Here is a 26,990-nt window from a genome sequence, read left to right on the forward strand (position 1 = left end):
CTGAATACAACAGAAAATAATCTAATTAAAATCCCATAAATTGTCCCCACAATTTGTGCTGGAATGATGTGCTGCTATCTCTTTAAATGTCATTTATACCTTCAGTTTTTTTTTCTTTTTTTTTCAACTAGCGAAGCTAATTAGCAGATGTCACCCAGCTATGGAGTAGTAGAGGACAAGATGCAGCCTGGCCAGTCTTTATCTGACATAGCCAGACGCCTGCTTAGTTGAGTCTACAGTAGTACACCGAGACGAACCAGTCAATTTTCACAATAAATTGTGAGAGGCAGTCCACTGCCTATATTCCCTCAATTGGGATGTGCAGTGTTACACATTCCCTTACAATATTACTAATTTTATGATAGCCTTCTAAAGCTCTTTAGCTTTACTTTTCTGTCACAAAATGAACAATCGAGCAGTAAATTACAGTTACAGTATATTAATCTGGCGGCTTTAAACAATTTATTAATCCCTTTATTAATGCACATGGTATGATAAAAAAATATTTACTTGGTTAAATTGTGCACACAAAAAAATAGATCAATGAATTAACCATACAGAAATAAGAACAGCTGGAAAAAGACCAAATACCACTGGTGTTATCTCGGCAGCAGTAACATTCTTTTTTATCCTCCTTTGTTGACAAAATACAGCCTCGGCATACCTTGATGAAGCTGACCAGCTCCTCCAGCTGTCTGTTGGCAAGCCCCAGTTTCCTCTGCACACCCTCCAGGGCCTGTCCGCTCTGCAAGGCTAACCCGTGCATCTGCTGCGAGGCTGTCTCCTCCAGCTCTGTCAGGGCAATCTCAGACTCTGCCACCCTGGATTGCAGGTCCTGCACTTTCTGGTTCTGCGGTGTAAATCAAGAGCACGATCCCTTTGAGCAACACACTCCAGTAGATCTCCCTTAAGACCCTATTATCATGTGAGAAACGCACTAGTAACGTACCGGCAACTTTAGATCTAATGGTGGAGAAATGTATTTTTGTTCAAAAAGTCTTTAAACTAGACTACAAAATCCACTGGTTGCAATGACGTTCTGGTTTCATGGTACCATTAGATGGCCCACGGAACATAGCAGTTTTCTCTGGCTGAGCACAGGTTGCATCAGACGTTGGTGTGGAAACATCGAATTAAGGAAAAGCACAGAATCAGAAATTAAGACGTTTAACAAAAATATAAGAAGCTCACCTTCTTTTCTAGCTCTTCCCTCAGCTTGAGACAGGTCATGTCATGTTGATTCTTTTCTTTGGTGACTACGTTGAGCCTCTGCTTCAGGGAATCAATGAAGGTCTTTCTGTTGGATGCATCTTCAGACAGAGTCTTCACCTATTCAATTAAAAAGAGCAATCCTGGGATGAAGCCGATTCCAGTTCTGGTTGAGTTTGAAGATGCTTTCACTTTTTTTTAGTATTTAGTTATCTGACCCTTGCCACTACAATGAAAATGCAGTAAAAACAGGAAAAAGATCAAACTTTTACCAACACAAACATCTTCCCCCAATAGTGAAAACTAGTATTTTGATTACTTTCAATTGTTAAAGAAAATGGGGCCATTTTTTATTGGATCCAGGAGGAAAAGGTTAATTAAAACAACTTTACAACCATCTAGTTCATTTTACTTAAAAAAAGATGCTGTGCTTTGCATTGAGGTGATCACACATGCTTCAGAAAAGTGTTATGATTCTACTCCCCTCTCTCCTGTGTGTGATATGAGTTGTGGGATTCACAGAAGGCAAAATGGCTCAGAACACATAATGCCTTTACCACAGGCAGGGGGGTGGTTTCATTCCCATTGAGAAATTAAGAGCAAAGCTTTATTTATTCAGAACAGAGAAGTATCTTGTACTAACAGATAAAGTAAACCTGCCTCATTTGACTTGAACCCAAAACTTTCAGCATTTCTTTTAAATGGCTTATGTTTTACTTCAATGCTAGTCAATTTAATTGAAGACAATGTCAACTGCATATAGAAATTAATACAACCTTCTCATAAAGAGAATATTGGATAATTTGGTATACTGTACACTTTTACAGTGTTCACAGAATTCATCTGTGCCAATGTGCTTAATCACATTGCACTCTGAATAGTAAGAAGTGCTTGCTGTAAGAAATCAAACGGTCATTTTAAAAAAATCAGATATAAAGATGTTCCCTCTACATAACTAATCAAGATCAAATAGAATGGTAGAAACGGGCAGTTCAGTTTCCAGTTATCCCTGGCACATGAATGTAGTGTCAACTAAAGAATAACCACTGAAAAACTACTGAAGATCTGCATTCATAACAGCCTCCTAATGACCCCTGTAAAGTCTGATCTAAAATAATCAATCGTCAATCATATGAAATCTATATATCAACCAGTGTTTCGCTTAGCTACAAAGACAGCTGGTGTTTTTAAGTTCTGTGATCTCAGCTCTAAGTCATAATGATTTTCTGTGCACAAGCATCCCCAGTGCTGGAACTATTCTGCAATAGTCCTTCTATGGAGGATTAGCCGATGTCAGAAAGCAGTCCAAGGATTTTCACAAATAAACGATAACCCTCAGTGACTTGGTAAACCAACTGAGCTATAAGCTTTAGTGCGTCTAAACCGACTGAGCTATAACCTTTAACGAGTCTGTAAACTGACTGACCCATAACCTTTAGTGAGTCTGTAAACCAACCTGCCTTGATCTTGCAGGTCCTCAACCATACTGCCTGCCCTTACCTCCTTTAAAAGACTCCCAATTAACAGTTACTGGTTGTGCATTTGTGGTGACATGGTGGCACAGTGATTAGCATTGCTGACTCGCAGCTCTGGGCTCATGGGTTCAGTTCCAGGCCTGGGGTGCTATCTGGATGTTCTAACCATGTCTGAATGGGTTCCCTTCCCCGGGACAAAGATATGAGTGTGTTTGTGGCTGTGTGTGTACCCTGTGATGGACGGGAATCACATCCAGGGTGTAACTATCCTTGTGCCCATTGCTTGCTGGGTTATGCTTCAGCCTCCCTACAGCTCTGAAATGGATGAAGCAGTTAGAAAATGGATGGATGGTTGTCCTTTCTCCCTGATTCGTTTCTGGCACCTGTGTACAACTTCACACTTCTGGTTGGATTCTGGGCCAAGGCTGTTTCTGTGCTGTGTTAAAACTATTTTCTGATGGCCTCCAGTCCCCCTTCATCTCAATCTGATCAATCTGCGAAATCATCTCTTAGCTATTAAAAAAAATAACATTAGCTTATTCATCCAGGTGAGCTTCAGTAAGCTGGTTGTAGAGAGATTAACTATGAAGTATTAATTTTCCATACAAAAATCTTAATGGCATAATATCTGAACAAATCTGTATTTTTTTTAGTTTACCACAGGAGTCCTACAAGAGGCAAATTAGTTATTCGGAATAGTATGTCATATTTCACAAAAAAAGAGTGACACACTTTTTTCTCCAATTCTTCTATGAGGTCTTTGTGGGTCTTTTCATTTTCCTGAAGTGATTTTAATCTGGATTTCAGATCTTCAATTAGCTGCCTCTTCATGTTGATGTCTCTTTCCGTACGAGAAAGCCTAAAAGAATAAAAATATATTACTAAAACTGGTCGGCTGTCATATTTTAATTTCCTTCACTGCAATGGATATTTGTTCCACAGATGAAAATAATACACTCATTAAAATGCAGAATATATAATTTAAAGAAAAATGCATGATAACAATGTGGATTCATGTAGAAAATGACCACGATTTGTATAAAATTGTGTTAAAATAGGATTTACAAAATGAGGTTTATAATCCAAAAAAGAATAGTACATGATAGTTTTTATTTTTTATGCTCATTACATACAGTATTTCATATACAGGGATAGTTTGTAAAACTTAAATAACCATGTTCTTTTACTCTAAACAATTATTGAAGGATGATTCATACCATATACTGTAAGCATTGATTATCATTAAATTTATCAAGATGTGTTAGAGCAACACAAATATTATGTATGCTGAAAATCCTGTGAATAAAGTTATGAGGTACTCAAAACACATACCACAACTGTGGCCTTAAAACTTCAGTAATGAAAGAGAAACTGCTAATAACAAAAAATAAATATTTGAATATGAAACTACCATTTCCTAGATCTTGGCCAATAATAAGGGATAACATTAGCTGTTTCTGAATTCTCCCCACACAATTTGTTACATGTTAATATTCTAAAAGTCATCAAATCCAAAACACTCAAATGCCTGCTTAAGTATTGTTCGGCATTTCACAACTTTAAAAGATTACAACAGAGAATTCAGTCCCTGCGCAACTATCTAGATGTGTTTAACATGTACAGAACGTCACTTCAAATTTCAAACTGCAGCAGCCTGTCTGATTAATATTCTTGTACTCAAGTCACTTAAAGAACATTAAAGGATATACCTGTTTACACATCTTTTAAAAAATGCAGCTGCTTTCACTTGAAAAAAGCTAGGTTTTTTGGACAAGCATTGATTTTATGTACATGCAGATGCAGACAAACAGACTGCTGCATTCTGTAAAGCTCACATTTGAGTCAACAATAAATACATATGTTTATTTATGTCTAAACATATAAAGGTCTCTGTTTCCCAGGCTGAATGTGAGTAAAACACTTTGTAAAATGAATGATGCCATTAGAATGTGAGATTCTCTTACCAGAGTGACATTAAGTAAATGTGAGAGGTTAGCCCAGGGGACTGAGCCCTGGTTACCCAATGGATTTTAGCATTAATGAGAAAAACTTATTGAACCTTTAGAGCTCATATGGAGCAAAGCTGGCTCCTCTATTTACTCAAGACTCTGGCAATATCCTACCTGCGTTCACAGGCACTGTCAAGTGCTTCTTCCTCTTATGAAAGAATGCTAATGCCAATACCAAACATGATTTTTAAACAATTTAACAAAAGAGGAAGGATAAAATGGCATAAACCGTGGTACTTCAAATGACAATAACCTTGTTAATTCATAATTTTTCATGTTTTTCAACATTGAAGTTGTGATACCTTAAGGCTTCCCCTAGAGAGCTTGCTAAGCATTCATATAGTGTCCATTGACATAAATTCTACTAACCAATGCAGCATTCTTTTCTATTCAATTAGCATGTGTGAATAAATGTATCATATTAAAGGCAATGAGTCACTGGACCTCTGATCCTAATTTTTTTAAAAAGTAGTCATTTGACCCAATGACTCTTGTGATTCTCATGGAGTGCAAAACAGTTAGGGAAAACACATTCTTGGCTTGAGCAATGCTTTTAGATCTAAAGGAGAGGTTGTGAATTTTATCTAAACATCTAAACATTGTCTAATATTTAATCTGAATGTTTTTGCTCCTGAAGAATTTTTTTGTATTGTATTATTTGTTTTGTATTTTGTAATTTCAATTTCTTGAATGTTTTCTTGTATTTATGTTATCTATTGTGTATGATGTTGAACATATACATACTGTATACAGCCTGAATATTGTAACTTATAAAAATACTGAATATTTCACAGAATTCAAAATGGTGAATAAAGGAAATGTTATGACATGAATGACAATGAATGGAAATAAAGTAAAAACAAAGAATTTAAAAATATATGCAATTGAAAGACAACAGACTGGAGATCAAAGAAACCAAGCTATGACAAAAGGGCAAATGAAATATGGTTTTGTTCATAAATAAAGCACAGCTTTGGCAGTAGATATTGACTAAAGAAGCCTTAGTGCACTTTGAAATCCATTTTAAAAGAAGGCAGCCTTCTCTATGTGCACTTTAATACTCTTCTTAAAAATGTTTTTCTTTTCTACTACTTATTACTTGCTTCTGCTTAACAGTTATATCATTAGTATGATTAAAACGACCTCTACCTTCTAAATAATCAACAAATAAGATTTTATATTTATGATATTTTACAAAAACTATATTTTTCCAATATATTTTTTAATATACAGTATATATTTCAGATGTGAAGTACAGTATGGTCTCTGAAGTTTTGGAATATTCTAAATTTAATATTAAAATATAATGCAAACGCACAAAGACAGGAATAAAGAACTAATCACTTAATTATATATTGTTTTACCTTTTTAATTTGAATGAATAGATCTACTTGAAAATTGAGTTAATGAATAGGACATACAGAAACACCAATGTTTAAACCATTTAACTACTGAAATATTATTTTCCAACACTTCAATATATTGTTTAATCCACGTTGTGGAAGTGTAAAAGAAAACAACCACAACAGAGCAATGCAAGTGGAACTGTGAATCTCAGTGCAGCATTGCTAGTGAATGACCACAGTAATGACACTCTCTAAATTATTCTTGTTTAAAAAACAGCATCTCAAATAATAGATTCTCGGCCACAAGCAGAGACACGTTGTTGAAGACAAATCTCCAATTCTAGGAAATCTAAAATCTTTCCAGAAAAAGCACAGGTTTGACTATTGATATTGAACAATATATTGACAAATCATTGCACTGCCCCAGCCGTGGTTTCTAATTAATACATTTATATATCAGTTGGATAAACCATCACAAGATACTGTACAGTACATCCTGGATTCTGCCAAGCACTTAGGGGTGTTTAAAACATTTTTCCTGTATAATCTATCCCTGTCTCACTTTATATTAATTGGTCAATTAAAAAAAATTAGGTCACAACCATCAGGCTAAATTCCACACAGGGACTGAAATTAAATACAAAAAATAAGATATATAATATCTTGTCTTTCTGTATGGACTAAGTGTATTTATTTACTGTGCTAATTTTCTATTACACCAGTGTAATACCATATTACCAAGGTGCCAAACAATACTAGCTGCCTTTAAACATGCATTTTTGTCTACATCAAAATGTCCAGATGTTGACTGACTCTTGCACAGTTGTTCATCGGTTCTATATTTACTATAAAAGCCCTGTTGAAACTTACTTATGGGAGCATAACCTGCCAGTGCTATGTTAGTGACTGTGGGGAGAAAAATGAAAATGGAGTATTTTTTTTATTTACAAAATAGATTTAAAGTTCCAGTGGGACACGTCAATGTGAGCTCAATACTAAATAAAAAAACAAATCCTGCATTTTCTATAAGACCTAATTTAATAATACTCAGTGAGCACTCTGAAATGACAGATCGTTTATACTGTACAAATACAGCACCTTCCTTATTTAATCATACTCATGAATAAATCTGGAAAGAGGAAAAAAATATTATTGACAGACTTATGTTACAGACTACATAACATCCTGCTTACAAAATAATTGAAATTCAAAATACAGGGGCGTCACATTTATTCACACTTCTAAATATAATTTTAGATAGAATTTTCAAAAATATATGTAAGGCAACTGTGCTTTTTGCAAGGGCAATGGAAGACTTCAGAAAGTTCTAGAATACAGAGGCCTTCAAAGGGGTCCTATTTCCCTCTGATAGAAAAGAAGGTAATACAGGGAAGACATTCATGCATCATCATGGTTAAGGTCAGAGAGCTCTCAGAAGACAAAAGACAAATGGCTATTGACCTCCACAGGCTGGGAGGTGGGAATAAATGAATCTACACACCCACATATACATACAGTCATACATGTCACACTAAGAACGTGAAACCAGGGATTTAATCCTAAAACATTTCACCGGGGATTTCACGTATAGTATTTACTTAAATATTTCAGGATTGTGTGAAATCCCTGGTTCTACATTCTTATTGCAGCATACACATGAATAAACAGAATTTAACTGGTAAAGATTAATTTGTTAATAAGATTTTTTTTCTGATATACAGTAAGTAGGATATAGAGTTTGACTATGTGATCCAGCTGTAGGGCTCTGCATCCTCCAGTAAAAAAAAAGGAAATTAGAAATCAACCATATCAACTGTTTGCCTTTAGTAGCGCACACACATTATGATGGTCTTGTGATATATTTTAACAAGCATTTAATGTTCTTTCTTTTTTTCATGGAATTACAGTATAACCCATGCAACTGCACACTCTCATAATATATTAAACAACTGGATCAGGATAGTAAATTGAGCATTTAGGGATTATGTTTCAGATCTTGAATACGTAAGAATGAAGTGACTGGTTTGTTTAACTAACAATTTATGTTGTTTTTTTTTTACAACTGCAGTCGTTTGCAGCCACCTAGCCTACAAGAAACAGTTTTTGACATGCTGTGCTCTGGTCCTTTACTGCTGTTACAAGCCAACCCTTTATACATCTAGCATACAGAACACGTTACTTGGCCCTTTCAAAGCAATGACTGATTGTATTGATGGATCTCTCTTAATTGTGACAATTTAATTTAAAGTTATATAACTGTAACAAGAATTGCTTTAATTTAAGCGTAACTAGCAGTCTGACCTTTAAGCTAGGGACTGTATTTTAAGAATTTGTTAAATACATTATTACGCTAACCTGCATGGCAAGAATAATGAGTCACAGCTAACCTGTCATTAAGGAAACCTCCATTCTTTATTACAATATTTTTTCACTGCAAAGCACATATATTATTGAGAAAGAAGGATATAACGATTTCATGATTTGAAAATGCATTATTTATCCAGGGTCAAAAGAGGAAACATAAGGTTTGTATCATGGTGTAATTTGGAATTTACAAGAATGCATAAGATCTGGTGAGGTCAAGAATCACAGTGACAAGTACAGTATATAAATGAGAGACAGCAGAATTGTATGCAGCTGCCCCTCACACCATCGTGTTGCTCTCCTGTTTTTAGACACCTGAAGTCTTGCAGCAGAAGCAGAACTAGCTTTTTTTACTTCACTATTCCACAACTTCCAGTACTCATCTTGGTAGATGGCACCTACTGTATGTCAGGAAAAAAAATATGCATCTAGTCAAGTGTTTTGCAGTGAATAAAAAAAGGCTGGAAACCAAACTCTTGTCTTTATAGCAGGACTGAACACTATTAATCTTTTTGCTCAGTCAGTGATCAACACTTTGTGTTTTCAAGTTCACCCACGTTTTGTTTCTTGCTCATGGAAAGGCTAAGAAGGATTAAGACGTGGGTGCCTTCATATACATATTAAAGTTATTTTCTCTGAAGATATTTTCACCACAGTATGACATTCGTGTGGAACGCGTACAACATAATGTAGGTAGGTTGTACTGGATTTAAATTTTCTCTAAAGCTCTTCTCATCAGAAATGCCACACACTTGTTTTGCTTCAAAAACTCAGAGACGGAGCTGCCACACGGTGGCATCAAACACAACAAATAACCAGACATACTTCTCTTGCAGCTCCCCAATCTGCTCTTCCTTCTCCTGCAAGTCTGCTCTCAAGGCTTTACTGGCAGATGTGTGCTTTGCTATCTCATTAGAAGCATTCTGAAAGAACAAAAGAAAAAAAAAAGGGAAAAATGTATCACCTTTATTGTTTTCTTTAAGGTGGGGAATTCCACTGCAAACAGCATTTTACTTCCTGGTTTTTAAGATGAGAAAAAAAAATACGGTTTGCCATGCAATAAAAAGTAGCAAGCTTTTTTAATTTCTTTTTCTCATAACAGGATAAGAAATCTCAGGGTGGGACATGAAAACTAGGGATGTGCGTGATACTGTATATGGCAATGCTCTGCAAAATAATAGCAAAAAAAAAAATAATAAATTAGTGGTGTGTACAAAAAAAAGTTAACACAGAGAACAACACAGAGCAAAACTTATATTAATGGCGCAAAGGAGTATAGCAGTGTTACTCTGCTTCTTTAAAAAAAAAAAACATCTCTGGTTTGGCTTTATAGCCGGTTAACCTTCACAGCTCGATCCCCTTTGGGCAGCGAGAGAAACCGAAAACAACAATATTTGACAATGTAGAATTCAGCCCACATTGATGACATCTCCCCTGGCTGCACAGCTCTGCCCACGGAGAGGGACTGTGAAGGCTATCTGCAGGAATGATACAGACAAAAAGCCAAAGCCACTTCTGCACTGTTAAAAGACAAAACCTTGCCTTGGGTTGTAAAAGATGTTTCTCTTTATTTACAGCACGGAAACTTCATCAATGAAGGAAGCTCACAAACGAACTCTGGCAGGGTGGGAGACTAGTCTACTCCGTGGATAAGAAAGAGGAATGGTACATTAACTGTCGCAAATTATTTCTTTCTAATTTCTGTGTACATTTTAGTTGTTTACCAATTTTTAACGATAAAGGCAGTACGGGATAAAATCCACAGAGATTCACCTTTTATTTTCAGACAACCTACAGTACTGTAGGTACCTTCTAAAGTTTATTATGAAGCACCTCGTACCACACATCCACACTGAAGATAAGATTCGACAAAATCCATGTTATAGTATAGTAGAATCCTGTCTGTCTCAACAAGACGGGTTGTGTCTCTCGTTGCAAAATGGAGGCTGCACCCATGGTAGATAGAACTTCCCCAAGAAGCAGATGACAGGATCAGCAAACACCACAAGTGCTGACAGCTGGAGGAGGCACACATTTCTTTAGAGCAGACCATGTCCCCAGTGGTGCCGCTGATACCTCTCCAAGAGAGAAGACAGAGTAAAGAATTTCTGTTCAAGTTGGTAACATTGGTTAATAATTGGGATTACTACAAAGGACCAGCCAGAACGAAACATATAAGATTATAGGACACAGGATTACACAATGTAAACAAACCAAGACACACGGAATTGGAATCAAGGAATCTGTGCTATGTTGTTTTTTTTTCCATTTTAGATAGTGCTGAGGACAGACTGCATGGAACTCTATAAACTGAGATGCTTGAGACTAAACTTGAAACTGAATTTCAAAGTGCAGTCACAAGACACCATCTTCTGATTGAATGACTTCTGATGTTATCAATTTTAAGAATGAGAAATTCAGAAAATCAATTGCATTGGTCCGTAGATTCTTCAAGAGTGGTGTTCTTAACTAGATTTAAGAGATGATGAATTGTGGAAAAAAGGGTGCTAGGATTACTTTTCCCCTCTTCTATTAGCTTCCCAAAAAACGCTGACCTGGCAGCAGTCAGTACATTGCTTGAAGGCAAGTAAATGAACAGATACAACAGGCACCCTCTATCTACGTTCAGGATTATGTCCGAGACATTTCATGAAGGAAAGATGGCTGTTACAAGAGGTAATGACATGTAAATGAGACTTGTCAGTTTTTTACAGGTGATAAAATCGGAGCTAAATCAATGTACAATTTCACCAATGGTGTATTTGTAAAGCACAATGGAGTCCCTTAATACTAATTGGCTGAGGACCACTGATAGGAGAATGTAAACTCGGAAAAAGATATCTGTTTTAAACACTTGATGTTGCAGAACTTAGTTAATATGCAAATGCTAGTAAGTACATACTAGAACCTACAGATCAAAGCAAATGGTTAAATAATCTACTGTAAGTAACCAGCTCGAAGTCCCTAATAATAATAATAAAAATTGCTTACACTTACAGTGCTTTACAGGTAATGGGGACTCCCCTCCACCACCACCAATGTGCAGCATCCACCTAGATGATGCGACGGCAGCCATAGTGCGCCAGAACGCTCACCACACGTCAGCTATCAGTGGGGAGGAGAGCAGAGTAATGAAGCCAATTCATAGATGGGGATTATTAGGAGGCCATGATTAGGAAATTTGGCCAGGATGCCGGGGTAACACCCCTATTCTTTTCAAGAAACACCCTGGGATTTTTAATGACCACAGAGAGTCAGGACCTCGGTTTTACATCTCATCTGAAGGATAACATGATCCAGTATGTGATCTTTGCTGTTAGGGATCACATCCACCAATTAAAGCCAAAACAATTTAGAAAATAACATAATAATGCCAAAAAAGAAGAGTGAGGAGAATCAGCATGGATAACCCAAAATCTCTTGCATCTCCCCTAAAGTCCTTGTAAACTCAGACTCCAGCAGTAGCAAAAGAACAAAAAATAAATTCTCCTTGTATGGTCTACATACAAGCATGTTTGCTAGAGTAAAGATATCAATAATTTCAGCAACCTGCAGTCAAATAATTTAAAATCTGGTACAGGCAATGGCTTCAGAGCACTGTTAAGTCAATGTACAACTACCAGCCCAACCCCTCAACCACAAGTGCAAGAATTCTCTAAACAAAGGCAACCAGAGGAAAAGAACCAGAGTTAACAAAAAGGCATTCTAATTATATCAAGATTATATCAAGATAAAAAGGTTACTGTATATGATTATTCAGACAATCTTAAGTCTAGACACTTCTCATTAATAAATTAATTTAAATAGTAAAGCTGATGCAATATTTGAAAGAGACTTTGCAAACATTTTATTGTACTTCAGGATGACTGGCTGTACAAATAAAACAGAACAGTTGAACTACAGTATGTAAATAAAGCTGTCACCCAATACTCTGCACAGGCATCTGAGCCTGTACCGTAGGCCTTACGTACGAGCAAAAGCATTGTGTTCAGAAGAAATCCTATGCATATTACATTGAAAATGCAAAAATTGAGATGGAGAATAAATCAGAGACATAAAGTCAGACAAATATTAATTTGAATATTCAAAGTGAAGGATTCCCTAGTAGGAGCAAGAAAAGCATCAACCAAGTCCATTTCGGTGCCCAGATAACATTGCCTGAAATGACCCCAAGCAATGATCAACGCAAATACTAGTGAGCTCAAGAGTGGATCCAATTTTAAAGGGCTGGAAGAAATCGTAGACCTAGGTGTTGTGGACACATTTTTTACAGTACATCATGTAGACAACTGTGGGGAATCAATACAAAGACAAATGTGTTATACAAGTATAGATGTAAGAAGAAGTAGAATCAAGGGATGATTAGCACAATGAAGACATCACTTCACCAGCATTCCAGTACAACAGTGTGACACTGAGGCTCCTGCCACTGACCACCCTTTTTAATGATTTTTTTTTGTTGTCCCCTCCATTTGTGTGGACTTTTACTTCCGAAGTGTGTGGATGGCAGGAGCACAAAAGAAAATGGAATTATCCCCGGCCTCCTCTCCAAGAAAGAAGAAATTAAAAAAAACCTTGACTCTCCAGAACTGTCTCAAATGGCTAATCTGCTGCAGTGGTCTGCATTAGCAATCGCAGATTGTAAAAGTAAAGATGGCAATGGTGACCTCTCAAATTGCGATAATGGTGGAGAAATTTGAATGCCTTGAAGACAAGTGCGGCTAATTTGGAAAGTCTGGAGTGCTAAGTATCTGGATTGAGACACAACCTTTGAATCTCGTGCTTACTAGAAGATTAAGGGCCCAATAAGATAGCAGAAAAAAAATGTCATTCCCACTTTTGGCACAGAGATGTTTATCATCAAGCTGCTATACAGGTTTTGTGGAAGTAACTCTTCCACATGTCCCAGGTGTTTATCTTCCAATTTCATTGGTACAAAGCCGGACAGCTTTTTTTGAGGAACAGCAGGCAATCTAACCCTGCTCAGTCAGCGGAGGGATTCATGCTGCATCTCCATCCTGATTACAGTCCAACATCAGCTCACAGCTGATGCACAGTTGCTCTTTGCAGGAGGGAGGACATCACTTAAGAGGAGTGAGGGCTCCAGCCCTGCCTTCTGTAATCCTTGGTGTCTAAAGTTGCTTATGCTGTAAGAAAGTATCTATGCACCTTGGTGCAGATGGCAGAGAAGTTCACCGGAACATAAGGGATAATCCTGCGTTCTTAGAAGGGGCGAACACTATGAAACCCTTTAATGTTTCTTTTCACTTCTTAAGACGACTGTGTGCTGAAGTAATCAATCCTTGGTTGTATGAGATCCTTCTGACCTTATTTTGTTGTTTTATTTTTCACTTTTAATCTTTTAACCCTTTCTCTCACCCTCAGACTGACCTGCTCTTTGTATTCCTCTTTGATTATTTGTGAATTATTTACTTATGTTTTCTTACAGGGGGACAGAATACTTTGATGCTTGTTGACAGGAGTGTGGAGGGAAGAGCACTGTGTTTTGACAGCAATGTTGCCATACAGTAGATCCAAGAAAGGGAGGGGTGGGAAGAGGAGGAGGAATTCCCAGCTGAGGGGGGAGGGTCTCCTATCCTCCAAGGGGTTTTCTCTTTGGAGGGGATTCTTGTTTTGAGTGCTGTTTGGAAAGAGTGGCCACAATGGCACAGCTTCTATCTGTTTTCATTCTAGATGTCATTCCCTTACTGACAATGGATTTGCTTTTGATGAGCATGACTAAAGTTTCTGTGTATGTTGTTGTAGATTGTCTGCAGGCTCAGTTCTTCTAACAAAAGTGTTAGCTGTCTAGATTTGTGAGTTTTCAAAGGAGAAACAGATACTGCCGTGATAAAGAAATCTCACTAGCAAACAAAAAGACACTGGAAGATTTGCTAAGAAGCAAGCATCAGGAGAAGCATTTATAGAGAAAATAAAACAAAAGGGGTTTTAATTGCATTGCAAACTAATTTTAAAAAAATTCTATGCTGATGTCAGGGTGTGATGAATCGGGGAAACTGGCTTATACTGTATGAAAATGAATTTCAGGAAAAAAGTTTTTTTTTTAGTTTATATTCTTACCTAGTCAAATTTTTAACATCCTGCACAAAAAACCTTTGTACAATGTCGGATCTCATTGACTTTGGTATTATTATGGGTATGCTGTAGATAGGAATGCTATCATGAATCAAATATTTGATAGATCTAAATAGAAAGAGTTGTTTGATCTTTGTGTAGAAGATATATGGCATGAATTTACTCTTTTTCAGCAAGGAATAAATCACACTCCAGAACTGGCTATATTTTTTGCCTCCCAAACACAAACCACAGAGCTCTAATGGAAATGCAGAAGTGCGTTTTAAATCAGGAGGCACTTCTTTAATCAGAGGGTAAAGAAAGTATGGAGCCAGCTACCTGACCACATTGTTGAAGTTGATCCCCGATTTTTGGCTCTGGTTGGAAATGCCTGGATGAGATCCTTGGATCAATACACCACTAACTGCCAAACAGGCAAGATGGGCCAAATGGCCTCTTCTTGCTTGCAGCCTTTCTTATGTTCTTATGATTTTTGTTTTAAATACAGATGTCACATGTCACTATCAGATCACCATACCAGACAGTTTAAATATGATGCTACTACAGGACGCAGTGTCAAGCAATACTGAAGGAATGTCTCAATATTACCTGTCGCTCGGTCAATCACCCTCATATTTTATGCACTAGAAAATATCCTTATTAGAATCAGATTTATTGCTCAGACATTGTGCCAATTCTTATAAGTAGATTTAAGCTACATTATTATTTCAATAGTTGTCACCACAGCCACTTACCAGCATAGAGATACTTGTAATTATGTCAGCACAGGAAGAATTACTGGCAGATTCTGTCCAGATAAAAGCCACATTTGCCAAGCTTTATTCTACATCTTAGATTCTGGACATTCAATATGATCAGCGAAAATGTAGGCGGTTTCTGCCATTTCTTCATTTGACTCATCTTACTCCTGCAGAGGGAGCTGTGCAGGAGACACCTATATCTTCCACAGCTAAAGGAGGCAACAAGTACATCTCTTGGCTTTATATCCAAATTTCATTTGACTTTTCATGCTTTTTGTGTAGCTTTTTAGGTACTCTTTTGGTTGTTATGATACATTTGGAGAGAAGTTCTTTTCAAAACTATGTTAATACCAGTGTTATATGCCTATTATAAAAAAAAGAAAAGATCCCACACTTTATATAAGCTTTCAGCCCATCTCACTGATTTGCAGAGATGCCAAGGTGGTGTTAAGCAAGCTGGAGGTCTATATGAACAAATTTGTTCGCAATGATCAGACACGCTTTATTAGAGGATGATAATGTTCACATTATGACGGACATACAACTCCCTTGTGTTGTTCTTTCTATCGATGGAGAGAAGGTGTCCTATTGGCTTGAATAACTATGCTACCTAAGTTCTGGATATGGGTATGGGCATGTATGAACAGACTTCTTCAGGAATTGGGAACTTGCAATCAATACAATCTTCTAAGCGTGAAGTGTAGAAAAATACAGTTTTCAGTTGGTCTCATATTACTTATTCTTCCTCCTCCTTCACCATAAAACCTGACATGGAAGAAAAATCCATATCCAATGTTGAATTTGTCCTACAGGGCAAAACCTGACCAAAAAATATACGGTACAGTTCATGACGTAAGATCATTATGCACACAATGAATATATTTATCATGCACTGTACTTGTTTTAACCTTGAGTTAGTTGCAAAAATGATCTAGCAGCTCCAACATGTTGTAAAACTAATTAAGAAAATTCTGTATTTGATTATATATGAGCTTCAGAGACTGAAACAGGTGTACTGTCTCAAAGGAGGAAGGAGTTGTCAGCCAAACTAGCAGTATCCTGAGAGAGACAATCATTGAACAGATGACTGCCATATAACCCTGCAACTCACAACTGACAACCCACTGAAGCTAAGCAGGTGTGAGCCTGGATGAGAGACCTCGTGAGAAGAGGTGTCAGTGGGGCCACCAGGGGGTGCTCACCCTGCAGTCTGTGTGAGTCCTAATGCCCCAGTACAGTGACGTGGACACTATACTGTAAAAAGGTACTGTCCCTGGTGTCCTGGCTAAATTTCCCATTGGCCTTTACCAATCATGGCCTCCTAACAATCCCCATTTCTGACATCACTGTGTTCTCTTCCCAACTGAGAGCTGATGTGTGGTGAGCGTTCTGGCACACTATGGCTGACGTCATATCATCTAGGTGGATGCTGCATATTGGTGGTGGTGGAGGGGAGTCCCCATTACTGTAAAGCGCTTTGAGTGGAGTGTTGAGAAAAGCACTATATAAGTGTAAGGAATTATTATTATTATCAATATTATTGTTAATAAAATTTTGATGAAGTCCCAGCCACAAAGTGTGGTGCTGCACTCTTATTGGCACGGTCACAGAACGTGAACTTCAGTTAAAAAAAACTCTAGGAACTGCGATACCACAGCCAGGAATACTGCCACATAATCTAGTTCCTTTTCACTATTGACAAGGGAGACAAGTTGATTACAAAGGGAATGTCTAAACCACCAGTTGATGTATTATTACAGCCTTATGCTATCATGGGACAGTAAATCCCCTTGGACTCATCTACTTATTTGCATAAGGACAGTCTGGGAACCTTGAAAAGCCAGGTGAACCAGTTCACTAAACAGTTCATGCTGTTGACTTGATACTATGTGTGTTATACGTTACTACTGTATTTGTATAAGCACAAAAAGTAACATAAGCATATAAAGTAATTACAGTAGTTCAATGTCAGACTTGCTGGGATAATTTACAGCATTATCCTTCAGAACCTATGTAAGCACTTACAACTGCAACAAAACACACAAACTGCCATCCTAATTAATGTAAGGAGTTTGTATAAGTGAATTTGAGCACAAGCCTTAGGACAGCACAACTGTAAAGTACGCAAGACTGAATTCACTCAATTATAGTCAATGCAGGAAATATACAAACACATAACTTGTTTCTAACAAAACGCATTAAGGTAAGTGATGATATAGTGCCTTTAGAAAGTCAACCCTCTCCTTGGACTTTTTCGCATTTTTTCGCATATTGTGTTACAGCATGGAACCATGATGTATTTAACTGAGAATTTTTGCAACTCATCAACACAAAGTATTCTATAATGTCATAGTGAAAAAAAATCCAAACATTTTACTAAATTAATTAAAAATAAAAAAACAGAAAACAATTGAATCCATAAGTATTCCCCCCCCCACCCCTCCCCCAGAGTTTAAACTTCATAGGACTACCTTTGGCAGCAATAAGAGCTGTGAGTCTCTTTGGTTAAGTCTCTATCAACGTTGCACATCTTGACACTGGAATTTTTGCCCATTCTTCTTGGCAAAATTGCTCAAGCTCCATCAAGTTGGATAGGGACCGTTTGTGAACAGCAATTGTTAAGTGATTCCACAGATGCTCAGTTGGATTGAGGTCTGGGCTTTGACTGGGCCACTCCAGGACATTTACCTTATGGTTTTAAGCCACTCTATTGTGGCTTTTGCTGTACGTTTTGGGTTATTGTCCTGTTGGAAGATGAATCGTCTCTCAAGTCCCAGTGCTCTTTCAGATTGCAGCCAATTTCCTCCAGGATTTTTCTGTATTTAGCTCCATTTATTTTTCCTTCTATCTTTATGAGTTTTCCAGTCCCTGTGGCAGAGAAGCATCCCCAAAGCATTATGCTGCCACCACCATGCTTCACTGTAGGGGTGGTGTTCTCAGTGGGATGTGCTGTGTTAGGTTTGCGCCAAACATAAAGTCCAATTTTGGTCTCATCAGACCACAGAATCTTCCTCCAAATTATTGAGTCTCTCACAAGCCTTTGAGCAAACTCCAGCCGAGATCTGATATGAGTTTTTTCAACAAAGGCTTTCTTCTTGCCACCCTTCCGTACAAGCCAGATATATGAAGTGTGCGTGCTATTGTTGTCTCATGCACAATTTCTCCCATCTCTGTCATGGAGGACTGTAACTTCTTTAGAGTTGCCGTAGGCCTCTCGGGGGCCTCTCTTACTATGGCTCTTCTTGCCCGGACACTCAGTTTTGGAGGATGGACAGTTTTGGGCAGATTCACAGTTGTTCCATATTTTCTCACCTTTTTAATGATGGACTTCACTGTGCTTCAAGGTATATTCAATGTCTTGGAAATTTTCTAATATCCTTGCCCTGAATGGTATTTTTCAAGAACCTTGTCTGGGATATGCCTGGAATGTTCCTTGGCCTTCATGGTGCAGTGTTTCCTTGGAAATGCACTAACTAAGTGGGGAAGCTCCCAGACACAGGTGTATGTATTCCGAAATTGTGTGAAACACCTCAACAGCACACAGGTGGACTCAGTCAAGTAATTATGTGACTTGGAGAAGAGAGTTGGTTACTTCAGAGGTAATTTAGGTGCGTCAAATCAAGGGGGTGAATACTTATGCATTCAATTATTTTGTTTTTTTATTTTTAATTAATTTAGTAGAATGTCTGGATTTATTTTTACTTTGACATTATAGAGTGCTTTGTGTTGATGAGTGGCAAAAATTTTCACTCAGTTAAATACATCATGGTTCCATGCTGTAACACAATAAAATGTGAAAAAGTCCAAGGGTGGTGTAGATTTTCTATAGGCACTGTAAATCATAGATTTCCAGGTAGGCGTGCATGTGTTATTAAAAAGACTAAACACCTGTTCAAATATTTTTTACTATAGGAAATCAGACATGGGTGGAGCTTACTGTTTATACAGTATAAGTGAGCTCCAAAAGTGCTTACTGATCTAGAGTTTAACTCTGCAAAAGTTGTGTGCTTTTGTGTGATTAATTCTTTTGTCACTTTGTTTTGTTCCCTGAGTGTACTATATATACAGTATGTGTGTATATAAAATTGTACGTGTTGGACTATTTTGAACGTTTATTAGAGCTACTGTATTTCAATTTAGAATTGTTTTACCATTTTGATCCTTGTCTCTGGGATGTGTAAAAATCTACTTTTTCACAATTCTTGAATTAAGATCCTTTTGCTTGCTACCCCAAATGAACTTTTTGTCTCACATGACCCAAATGCAAATATAAAGTGTGTAAAGAGACTATTTGTTTTAGAGTTTTTGTTTTAATATTCAAGTTCTCAATTAAACATTAAAACTTGAGTAGATATTTCACAGCAATTGCTGCACAATTTCTGAAGGTGTTCTCTAGTTAAAGGCAGTGAACAAAAATGGGAAAACCTGGATTAATGAGGGACACAAGGAATAATGTAATTAAGAGCTTCCATGCAGGAGTGGCCCATGTGTAAATTAAGCAACTAACATCCCAGCATGCTTAGGGTCATGTATTAAAAATGCTGTACAGGACTGTTTGCCTTTAATTATGGGTGGCATGGCTGAAATCTGAAATCTCTGCTGTGATTTTTAAAGAGGGGTGATTGCTGGGGCCTATTTGGCAGGAGATCTAGTGACCAAGACAGTTCAACCTACTGATGTTTCATGAGCAACAATGTCTAAGAGGATATCAGCATGGAACTCAGTGGAAAAGACATCAACAGCAAAAATGCAACAGTGGGCAGAAGAGCACACTCCATGACTGTGTGAAGTAGAGGACAAAACAGACGAGCACCTGAACGTTGGGTAAGAAAAGCCAATTTAATCAAAAATGGTCCATCACAGACTCTAAAATGGTCCATCATGAACTCTGCTCTCTAAAGAGCATGATACCCAAGTTGGGTTGCAGTGCAAAAACCACTCATCACAACGGTGGTAATGCACATTTCTGAATCCAATGGTGCAAAGAGCACAGGCAATAGACTACCAAGTAGTGGAGAAATGTGATATGGTCTGGTGAGTTATCCTTGGTGTTTTAGCATGATTTAAATTGCTCTGACCCACAGAGCACGTATGGTTGCCCAGGGGTTTGATGAGCATGACACTGATGTTATCCATACTGTATGTCATGGCCTTCTTAGTCAGCAGACCTGAACCCAAAGGAGCATTTATGGGATGTATGGGATATTCTGGAACGATGCCTGAGACAGCGTTTTCCACCACTATTAAACATGTGTGATTTGACTGACCTTCGCATGGAAGCGTGGTGCTGCGTCCATCCTGCAGAATTCCAGATGCTGGTAGATGTTATACTACAGTGTATACAGTATTTACTTTACTTAAACAAAAAGAATTCTTTTCATAAATTATTTCCTTTAATTTCAAAGACTGAAAACCACATTTGATTGTCAAATATAAGCAAGCATGTAATGTACAAAAGAAAAATAGAATTAAAAACACTGTAATGAAAAACTAGATATACAGTACTGTATATATCCTTGTGCTTTTTCTGCTGAAACATTCATAAAGTTTGAGTCAGAAGCTTCCGTCATGTACAGTAAAAAATAATTTCCTACAAGCACTGCTAGTATCTGGTTAAAACGGGTAAAACGGTCAGACTGGGCTAAAATGTGGCATAACGAAGAAAGAAAACACAAAGAAACAGAAGAAATTAACATTTGGTTGAAATGAGGTCCAGCTAAAAGGCTGAGTTTTATGACACCCCCACATCATGGTACTGCTGTACCAAGTTAGTATTATCCACTGACCTTTAGCTTGTTCTGGAGCTGTTTTATTTCCATTTCCAAGTGCTTGGGTGAGGGGCCAGGGGGGTCTTCCTTGGGCCCAGGGGTCAGAGGGGGCTGCTCTGGTGTTGCCCTGACTGTCTGGTCCTGCTGTTGTTTCATCTGCTCCACCTCTCTCTCCAACACTTCCTTCTGCTGCTGAAGCTCTGCGAGGTCAGAGGTCAGTTTCTGTTTGAAGCCAAAAAAAAGAGAGAGGAAGAGAAGGTATCACCTCGCTCTGCCTAAATGTCTTTCAAAAGATTTGACTGTGTTGGGGGGAGTAAGGGAGGCAAACGAAACAACACACAAAGTCTCCCTGTGTGTTAGGGAAGATACATTTACAGTATTTGTCAATTAGAGCTCACATGAAAGTCATCCCTTCTTCCTGCAGAAGAAACACTGTTTTCATTTATGAATGGGAAAGTGTGTTAATTTCAAGAATTGTTTCATGTTAATGAAAAGCTAATCACTCAAAATTCATTGGCAATATTCTCATTTAAGCAGTAAATTACTTCAATAATACAGCTACGTTTTGCCCATGAGCAGGCAAGAAAACCATTCAGGACAGATTCTCTCTTGGTGTGTGGTACTAGGATGCACATAGAGCTCACGTTTTCCTTGATGATTTTTTTTCTAAAAAGATCAGTGAACTGAAAATGCTAAAAAATGGCACACAGCCATTAAAGTAGTACACAGCCATTAGTATTTATACTGTACTATACAAGTATAATAAGACAAATTAAGGAACAATAATTTACAACACAGGGACCGGACTGTTTCAGTATAATCAGCACAGAGTATACTTTGAAAGCAAAGCAATGGCCTCTGAAGCCACACATGCATTTACTTATGGCAATATTATGAATACAATATTTTATATTTATATTTCTATATTATTCAAATATAAAAATATTTTATAAATAAATTAAATTGCTAACACTTATATAGCACTTTTCTGGACACTCCACTCAAAGCGCTTTACAGGTAATGGGGACTCCCCTCTACCACCACCAATGTGCAGCATCCACCTGGATGATACGACGGCAGCCATAGTGCGCCAGAACGCTCACCACACGTGGGGAGGAGAGCAGAGTAATGAAGCCAATTCATAGATGGGGATTATTAGGAGGCCATGATTGGTAAGGGCCACTGGGAAATTTGGCCAGGACACTGGGGTTACACCCCTACTCTTTTCGAGAAATGCCCTGGGATTCTTAATGACCACAGAGAGTCAGGACCTCGGTTTTACATCATCCGAAGGACGGCGCCTGTTTACAGTATAGTGTCCCCGTCACTATACTGGGGCATTAAGACCCACATGGGCCACAGTGTGAGCGCCCCCCTGCTGGCTCCACTAACACCTCTTCCAGCAGCAACCTTAATTTTTCCCAGGAGTCTCCCATCCAGGTACTGACCAGGCTCACTCCTGGTCACACCTACACCTACATTTTAATAATAATATTTTATTTCTAAGGTACATCTGGTAAAAGTGTGTTTTTTCTCTGGGTGCTTTGATTTCTTTCCACAGTCTAAAGACATGCTAGTAATTTAACTGGCTTCTTGGCTGTGTATCTGCCCTGTGATGGACTGGTGTCCCATTTACGGTTTGCCCATTGCTTGCCAGGATACTTTGAATTGGAAGAAGCAGTTAGAATTTGGATGCATGGTTTAAGGTTTACCAGAAAAAGATAAATTAAGGAACCTTAATTTACAGTACAGGGACAGCACAGAGTACATTTGGAAGCAAAGTAATTCCCTCTCAGGTTTTCATCTGTTTTTGGATTATAAGTAAACCATCATCAAACATTTAGCACAATATTGAGCAACAAACAGTTTTTGTCCTAGACATTTATAGTATGCCGGGTGTAGGGTTCCCTCACTGTTATTGCAAAACTTAATCAAAGATGTGCATTTTATTATGGCAAACAAAAACGACCTTGCACAAAATATCTGCAAAATGTTTTGTCCACTGAGTGATAATTGATCATTTCACGCAGTACTTTATTTAGACATAGAAAATCAGGCTCCCGGAATCAGATTCCTCAGGAGAAAACTGACATGAAGCATAAAGGATATACTGTATTGATGTGAATCAGCCTGCTGACAAGTTTTGAGAGATCTTAACCAGATCAGGTTTCTTTTCCTCTAAACTGGGGCATACACTGGAATTTTGCAAATATTCGAGCTGATGTTTGTGAGGTTCCTGTATGTATGTAATAACTATTTACTTACATAAACCAATCCTGATTGTTCGGCTTCACTAAAAACGTGGACTAAGACTCCCACACAATTTTAACATTTTATTTTCTGTGTATATAGGTTTTTTTTCTATTCCAGTATAATAAGAAAAAAACATTTCACTGAGATTACAGTCTAAAGGAATTACATGAAGATAAACATGAGGAATGTGAATTAATTCATTATTTAGTATTTAAAACATGTTAGGTCTAAACCTACTGTAGTCAAAATGAGTGTACAGTATATAAAGCCAATCACACTAAATTTTTTGTAATCATACACAGCATTTGATTTAATAAATACGTAACCATCGTGCCAGTATGCCAACTACAAAGTGAGAGCTTTCAGTACAGTAAATCAGTGCAAGTTAAATTAAAGACTTCCCGGATCAACAAGTGTTCATAAGTAAGTAATATCGGTGGAAGGGTATATCCAATACTATATCAAAAAAGGGCTATTTAACAGAGTTAAAGAGAGTTGGCACCTGTAAACAGTGCAGTGGGTTACATCCTAAGAAATTCATTCAAAAATCATTCTTAAATGTTATGGATATACTTCCTTCCCTCATGTAGTCCATGTTTGTACAAGGCACTGTTGCAGCACTGAAGAGGAAGAAACAGGTTCCTGCTAATTTACTAGACATATCCCAGGGCAAACCAAGAGAAAGACTCATTTACAGCATTCTAAATTACACTTCAAAATGTAAATAATGTTTAAAAGCATAACAAACTTTGTAACCAAACAAGGAAATTACTTTTTGGGGGGAGAGCAGTGGGCTGCCATGAAAAAAAAAAATCATGGGAAAATAGCTCCATATTCAGTAGTTCCATATAGTATTTCAGGGAACTGATCTCTAGAATAATATTTGCTCTAGACTTGCAGTATACAGAACCACTAGAAATGTTGAATGCATAGAGGCAATTGAATTATATAAAATGTCAATGTAATGTGAACCAAAAGAACATTATTCTACACATCTTTTGCTAAGCAACATTCTCACCAAATATACATACAAGGGACATTAAGACATCCATACTGTACATGAAGACTTGAGCAGCACTACGCCAGAACTGTTAATCCCCAATGACAATGGCAGTGAACAGTTATTTCTAAAAACCCAAGGATGTAAAGATGATAATCCCGTACACTTATCCTGCATGAATGACAAACTGTTCTGTTAATATGCTTGACTGTAGCCCTGTAAAAGTAAAATTACCACTCCATATTTCACCTGCCACACACAAGTGTCAAACAAAGTTTCTTTAAGCTGCTGACATCCCAATTTCTGCATATAAATGTCCATATAAAAGCTAGGCAAATTCTCCTAATTACTGCTAATTTACTAGCCGACTTTTCTTTCTTTTCCATCTTTCAGCATACTTGTCTAATAAAGATGAACAAAGCTTCACTGAGCACAGCCAATAAAGGGATGACACTTGAGGAGTACTGCATTATTAAAAGGTCGTGTTAAAGATGGTCTGCAATTAACCAAGTAGATTTAAAGAACTTTAAGGCACCAAAAATGCCAATCTTTCACACAGCGCTAAAGTCAGAGCCCTGTGAGAGAAAGAAATGCTCTCCGTTTATTGCAAGGCAATTTTCCATCCAAAGTTTTACTCACTGTAATTACTTTTTAGGGGACGGCTGTGATGACTGACTGGTAAATGTGTTGTGTGTATGTTCCATTTATGCAGATCACGTCAAGTAAGAACATGAAAGGTCCTGCTCAGTCTGCAGTTTGTCAAGCACATTGCTACCGCTATACTTTCAGAACGATAAATTATTGATCAATGAGAATTGATAAGCAATTAAAATAGGGATGTTCCTGCAATTACAGAATGAAAAAAGACAGTTAATAACAATTTTGTGAACTAAAACAATATGCCTTGAAAATATAAGTGATTAGGAACTCTTCAGACGAATTACTGAATGTGTAGACGTAAATTACAGGTTCAAAACTCCTCATTTCCTCCATGAATATTAAAGGACACTGCTTAAACTATCAAATCCTTCCTAAGCCGTGAATGCAAAATCACTGCAGTTAAAATAATGTTTTAAAAAAAGCCCTTATGTATTCTCACTCTTACAATCTATTTGAAAAAAAAATGGTACATTAACAAAATGCACCAGCTTTCCAAAAACCCCGTTGGCAGGATCCCCCCAGTGAATGCTGGGTTATCAGACATGTACAGTTAAGTTTCTTTTGGGTAATAGTCTAAGCAGCTGATTCTTGTACAGTTCGCCCTAGAAACATGATCCCAGTGACATTTCACAAATTCCTGGATAAATGTTGCTCTGCTCTACCAGCACTGAGACAGGCTGTGTCATGCACAGATCAATAAGAAAGAGAGCGTTTCATCAGCTTCAAAACCAGGAGTGCTTCGGCTGGCAAAAGCCATGGCCCTTGAGGATCTGACATACATAAGGCTGGAGAACATTCGCAGGGTGTTTACTTTACAAGCCATCTGTAGCACTCAGACTTAACCCTTCAAGTGCTTGGACGTTGCCAACTGGTGGCGGTAAGGATCTTAAGAAGATCCTGGTGGAAATGCAAGGGCAAAAGGATTTTGCTGACCTGGTTCTTCTTGTTACAATGACGTCTTGCCTCGCCTAAGACAAAATGCTTTGTTGGCACTATTACCAGAATACATATGATTCAGTTAGCACTGCCAAGTTCTGTATAAGGCATTAGTACAGTAGTATTCAGTCCTGGTCATGAAAAGCCAGAATCCATCAGGTTTTCAGGAAACATATAATCCCCAATGAGTAAATACCTGGAAGCAGTGGAAATAAGAACCAACTAGGTGAACGTTTGATTCAAATCAAGTCACTAAGAGTCAGGGTGAAATGAAAACCAGAAGACAGTGGTAGCAGATCAAGGATCAAGGCTTTCACCCGTGTAGGAACATGGTGCAACATTTTAGAAAAATAAATTATTTCACAGCTGTAGAAATTAATTTAGAACATGCATTTTAGTTTACTGATTTGGAGTTTGTCAATAATACAGTAAAGCTTGTGCACCTCATCAATAACAGTAATTGGTGTAAGTAAACTTGATATCTGTGTGTAGAATACAGAGGCTTTCCATTAAACTAATCATTTCTAGATGTTTTTATGACTTCTAATTGTACCCTTGCAGTGTTTATCAAATTTGTCTATCTTTAAAATGATGAGTAACAGGTATTATTTAAAAATGCGTGGTTCTCTTTATATTATGTAAGTGCAAAAACTGTAGTTTACTTTGCTTTAGCACATGTTAAGAGTAGAAACATGGGATTCTTGGAACTTGAGATAAAATTCATCCCTTTACCAGCCTTTACAGTTTATGACCAATAGGAGGTTCTCCGAATCCTTGAGGATGAGGAATGTAATTTCATTTTCAGCTAGCTGTTGATTAAAAAACAACAAGGAGATCTTATACTCCCTTGTCCCAAAGGGCACGTCAGTGGCTTTATTCACTAGGAACACCTTTTAAAAGTCAAATGACTGCACAATGTGAGATGTTTTGTTTTTTCAGTTCTAACATAGTGTTCCAGGGCAGCGTTATAAAAGAACTTGGGAGTATTGTCTGTTTAACATATACAGACTGTCTACATAACATATTGTTTCTGTTCAGAAATATCTCTAGCAAAAAAGCTCTGAAGACTACCCTGTTTTCCTCTTCTGCTCAACTGATAAATTGAGACAAGCGGAGGTTCTGAACCAGTGGTCA

General features: G+C 37.6%; 1 protein-coding gene across 1 annotated transcript in view; it reads right to left on the minus strand.

Moving 5' to 3' along the window:
* cntln (centlein, centrosomal protein) overlaps positions 1-26,990 on the minus strand; it is a 190,471-nt gene that overhangs the window by 32,090 nt on the left and 131,391 nt on the right. Inside the window, exons 20-24 of the mRNA XM_088933536.1 lie at positions 21,026-21,229; positions 9,229-9,326; positions 3,417-3,543; positions 1,192-1,329; positions 665-850 (exon numbers count right to left, since the gene is read on the minus strand). Coding sequence (XP_088789662.1) covers positions 665-850; positions 1,192-1,329; positions 3,417-3,543; positions 9,229-9,326; positions 21,026-21,229 — 753 coding nt within the window. The remainder of the gene's footprint in view (positions 1-664; positions 851-1,191; positions 1,330-3,416; positions 3,544-9,228; positions 9,327-21,025; positions 21,230-26,990) is intronic.

This window comes from Atractosteus spatula, chromosome 1 (genome assembly GCF_055471065.1).
Source record: "Atractosteus spatula isolate fAtrSpa1 chromosome 1, fAtrSpa1.hap1, whole genome shotgun sequence".
NCBI classification, from domain to species: Eukaryota; Metazoa; Chordata; class Actinopteri; order Semionotiformes; family Lepisosteidae; genus Atractosteus; species Atractosteus spatula.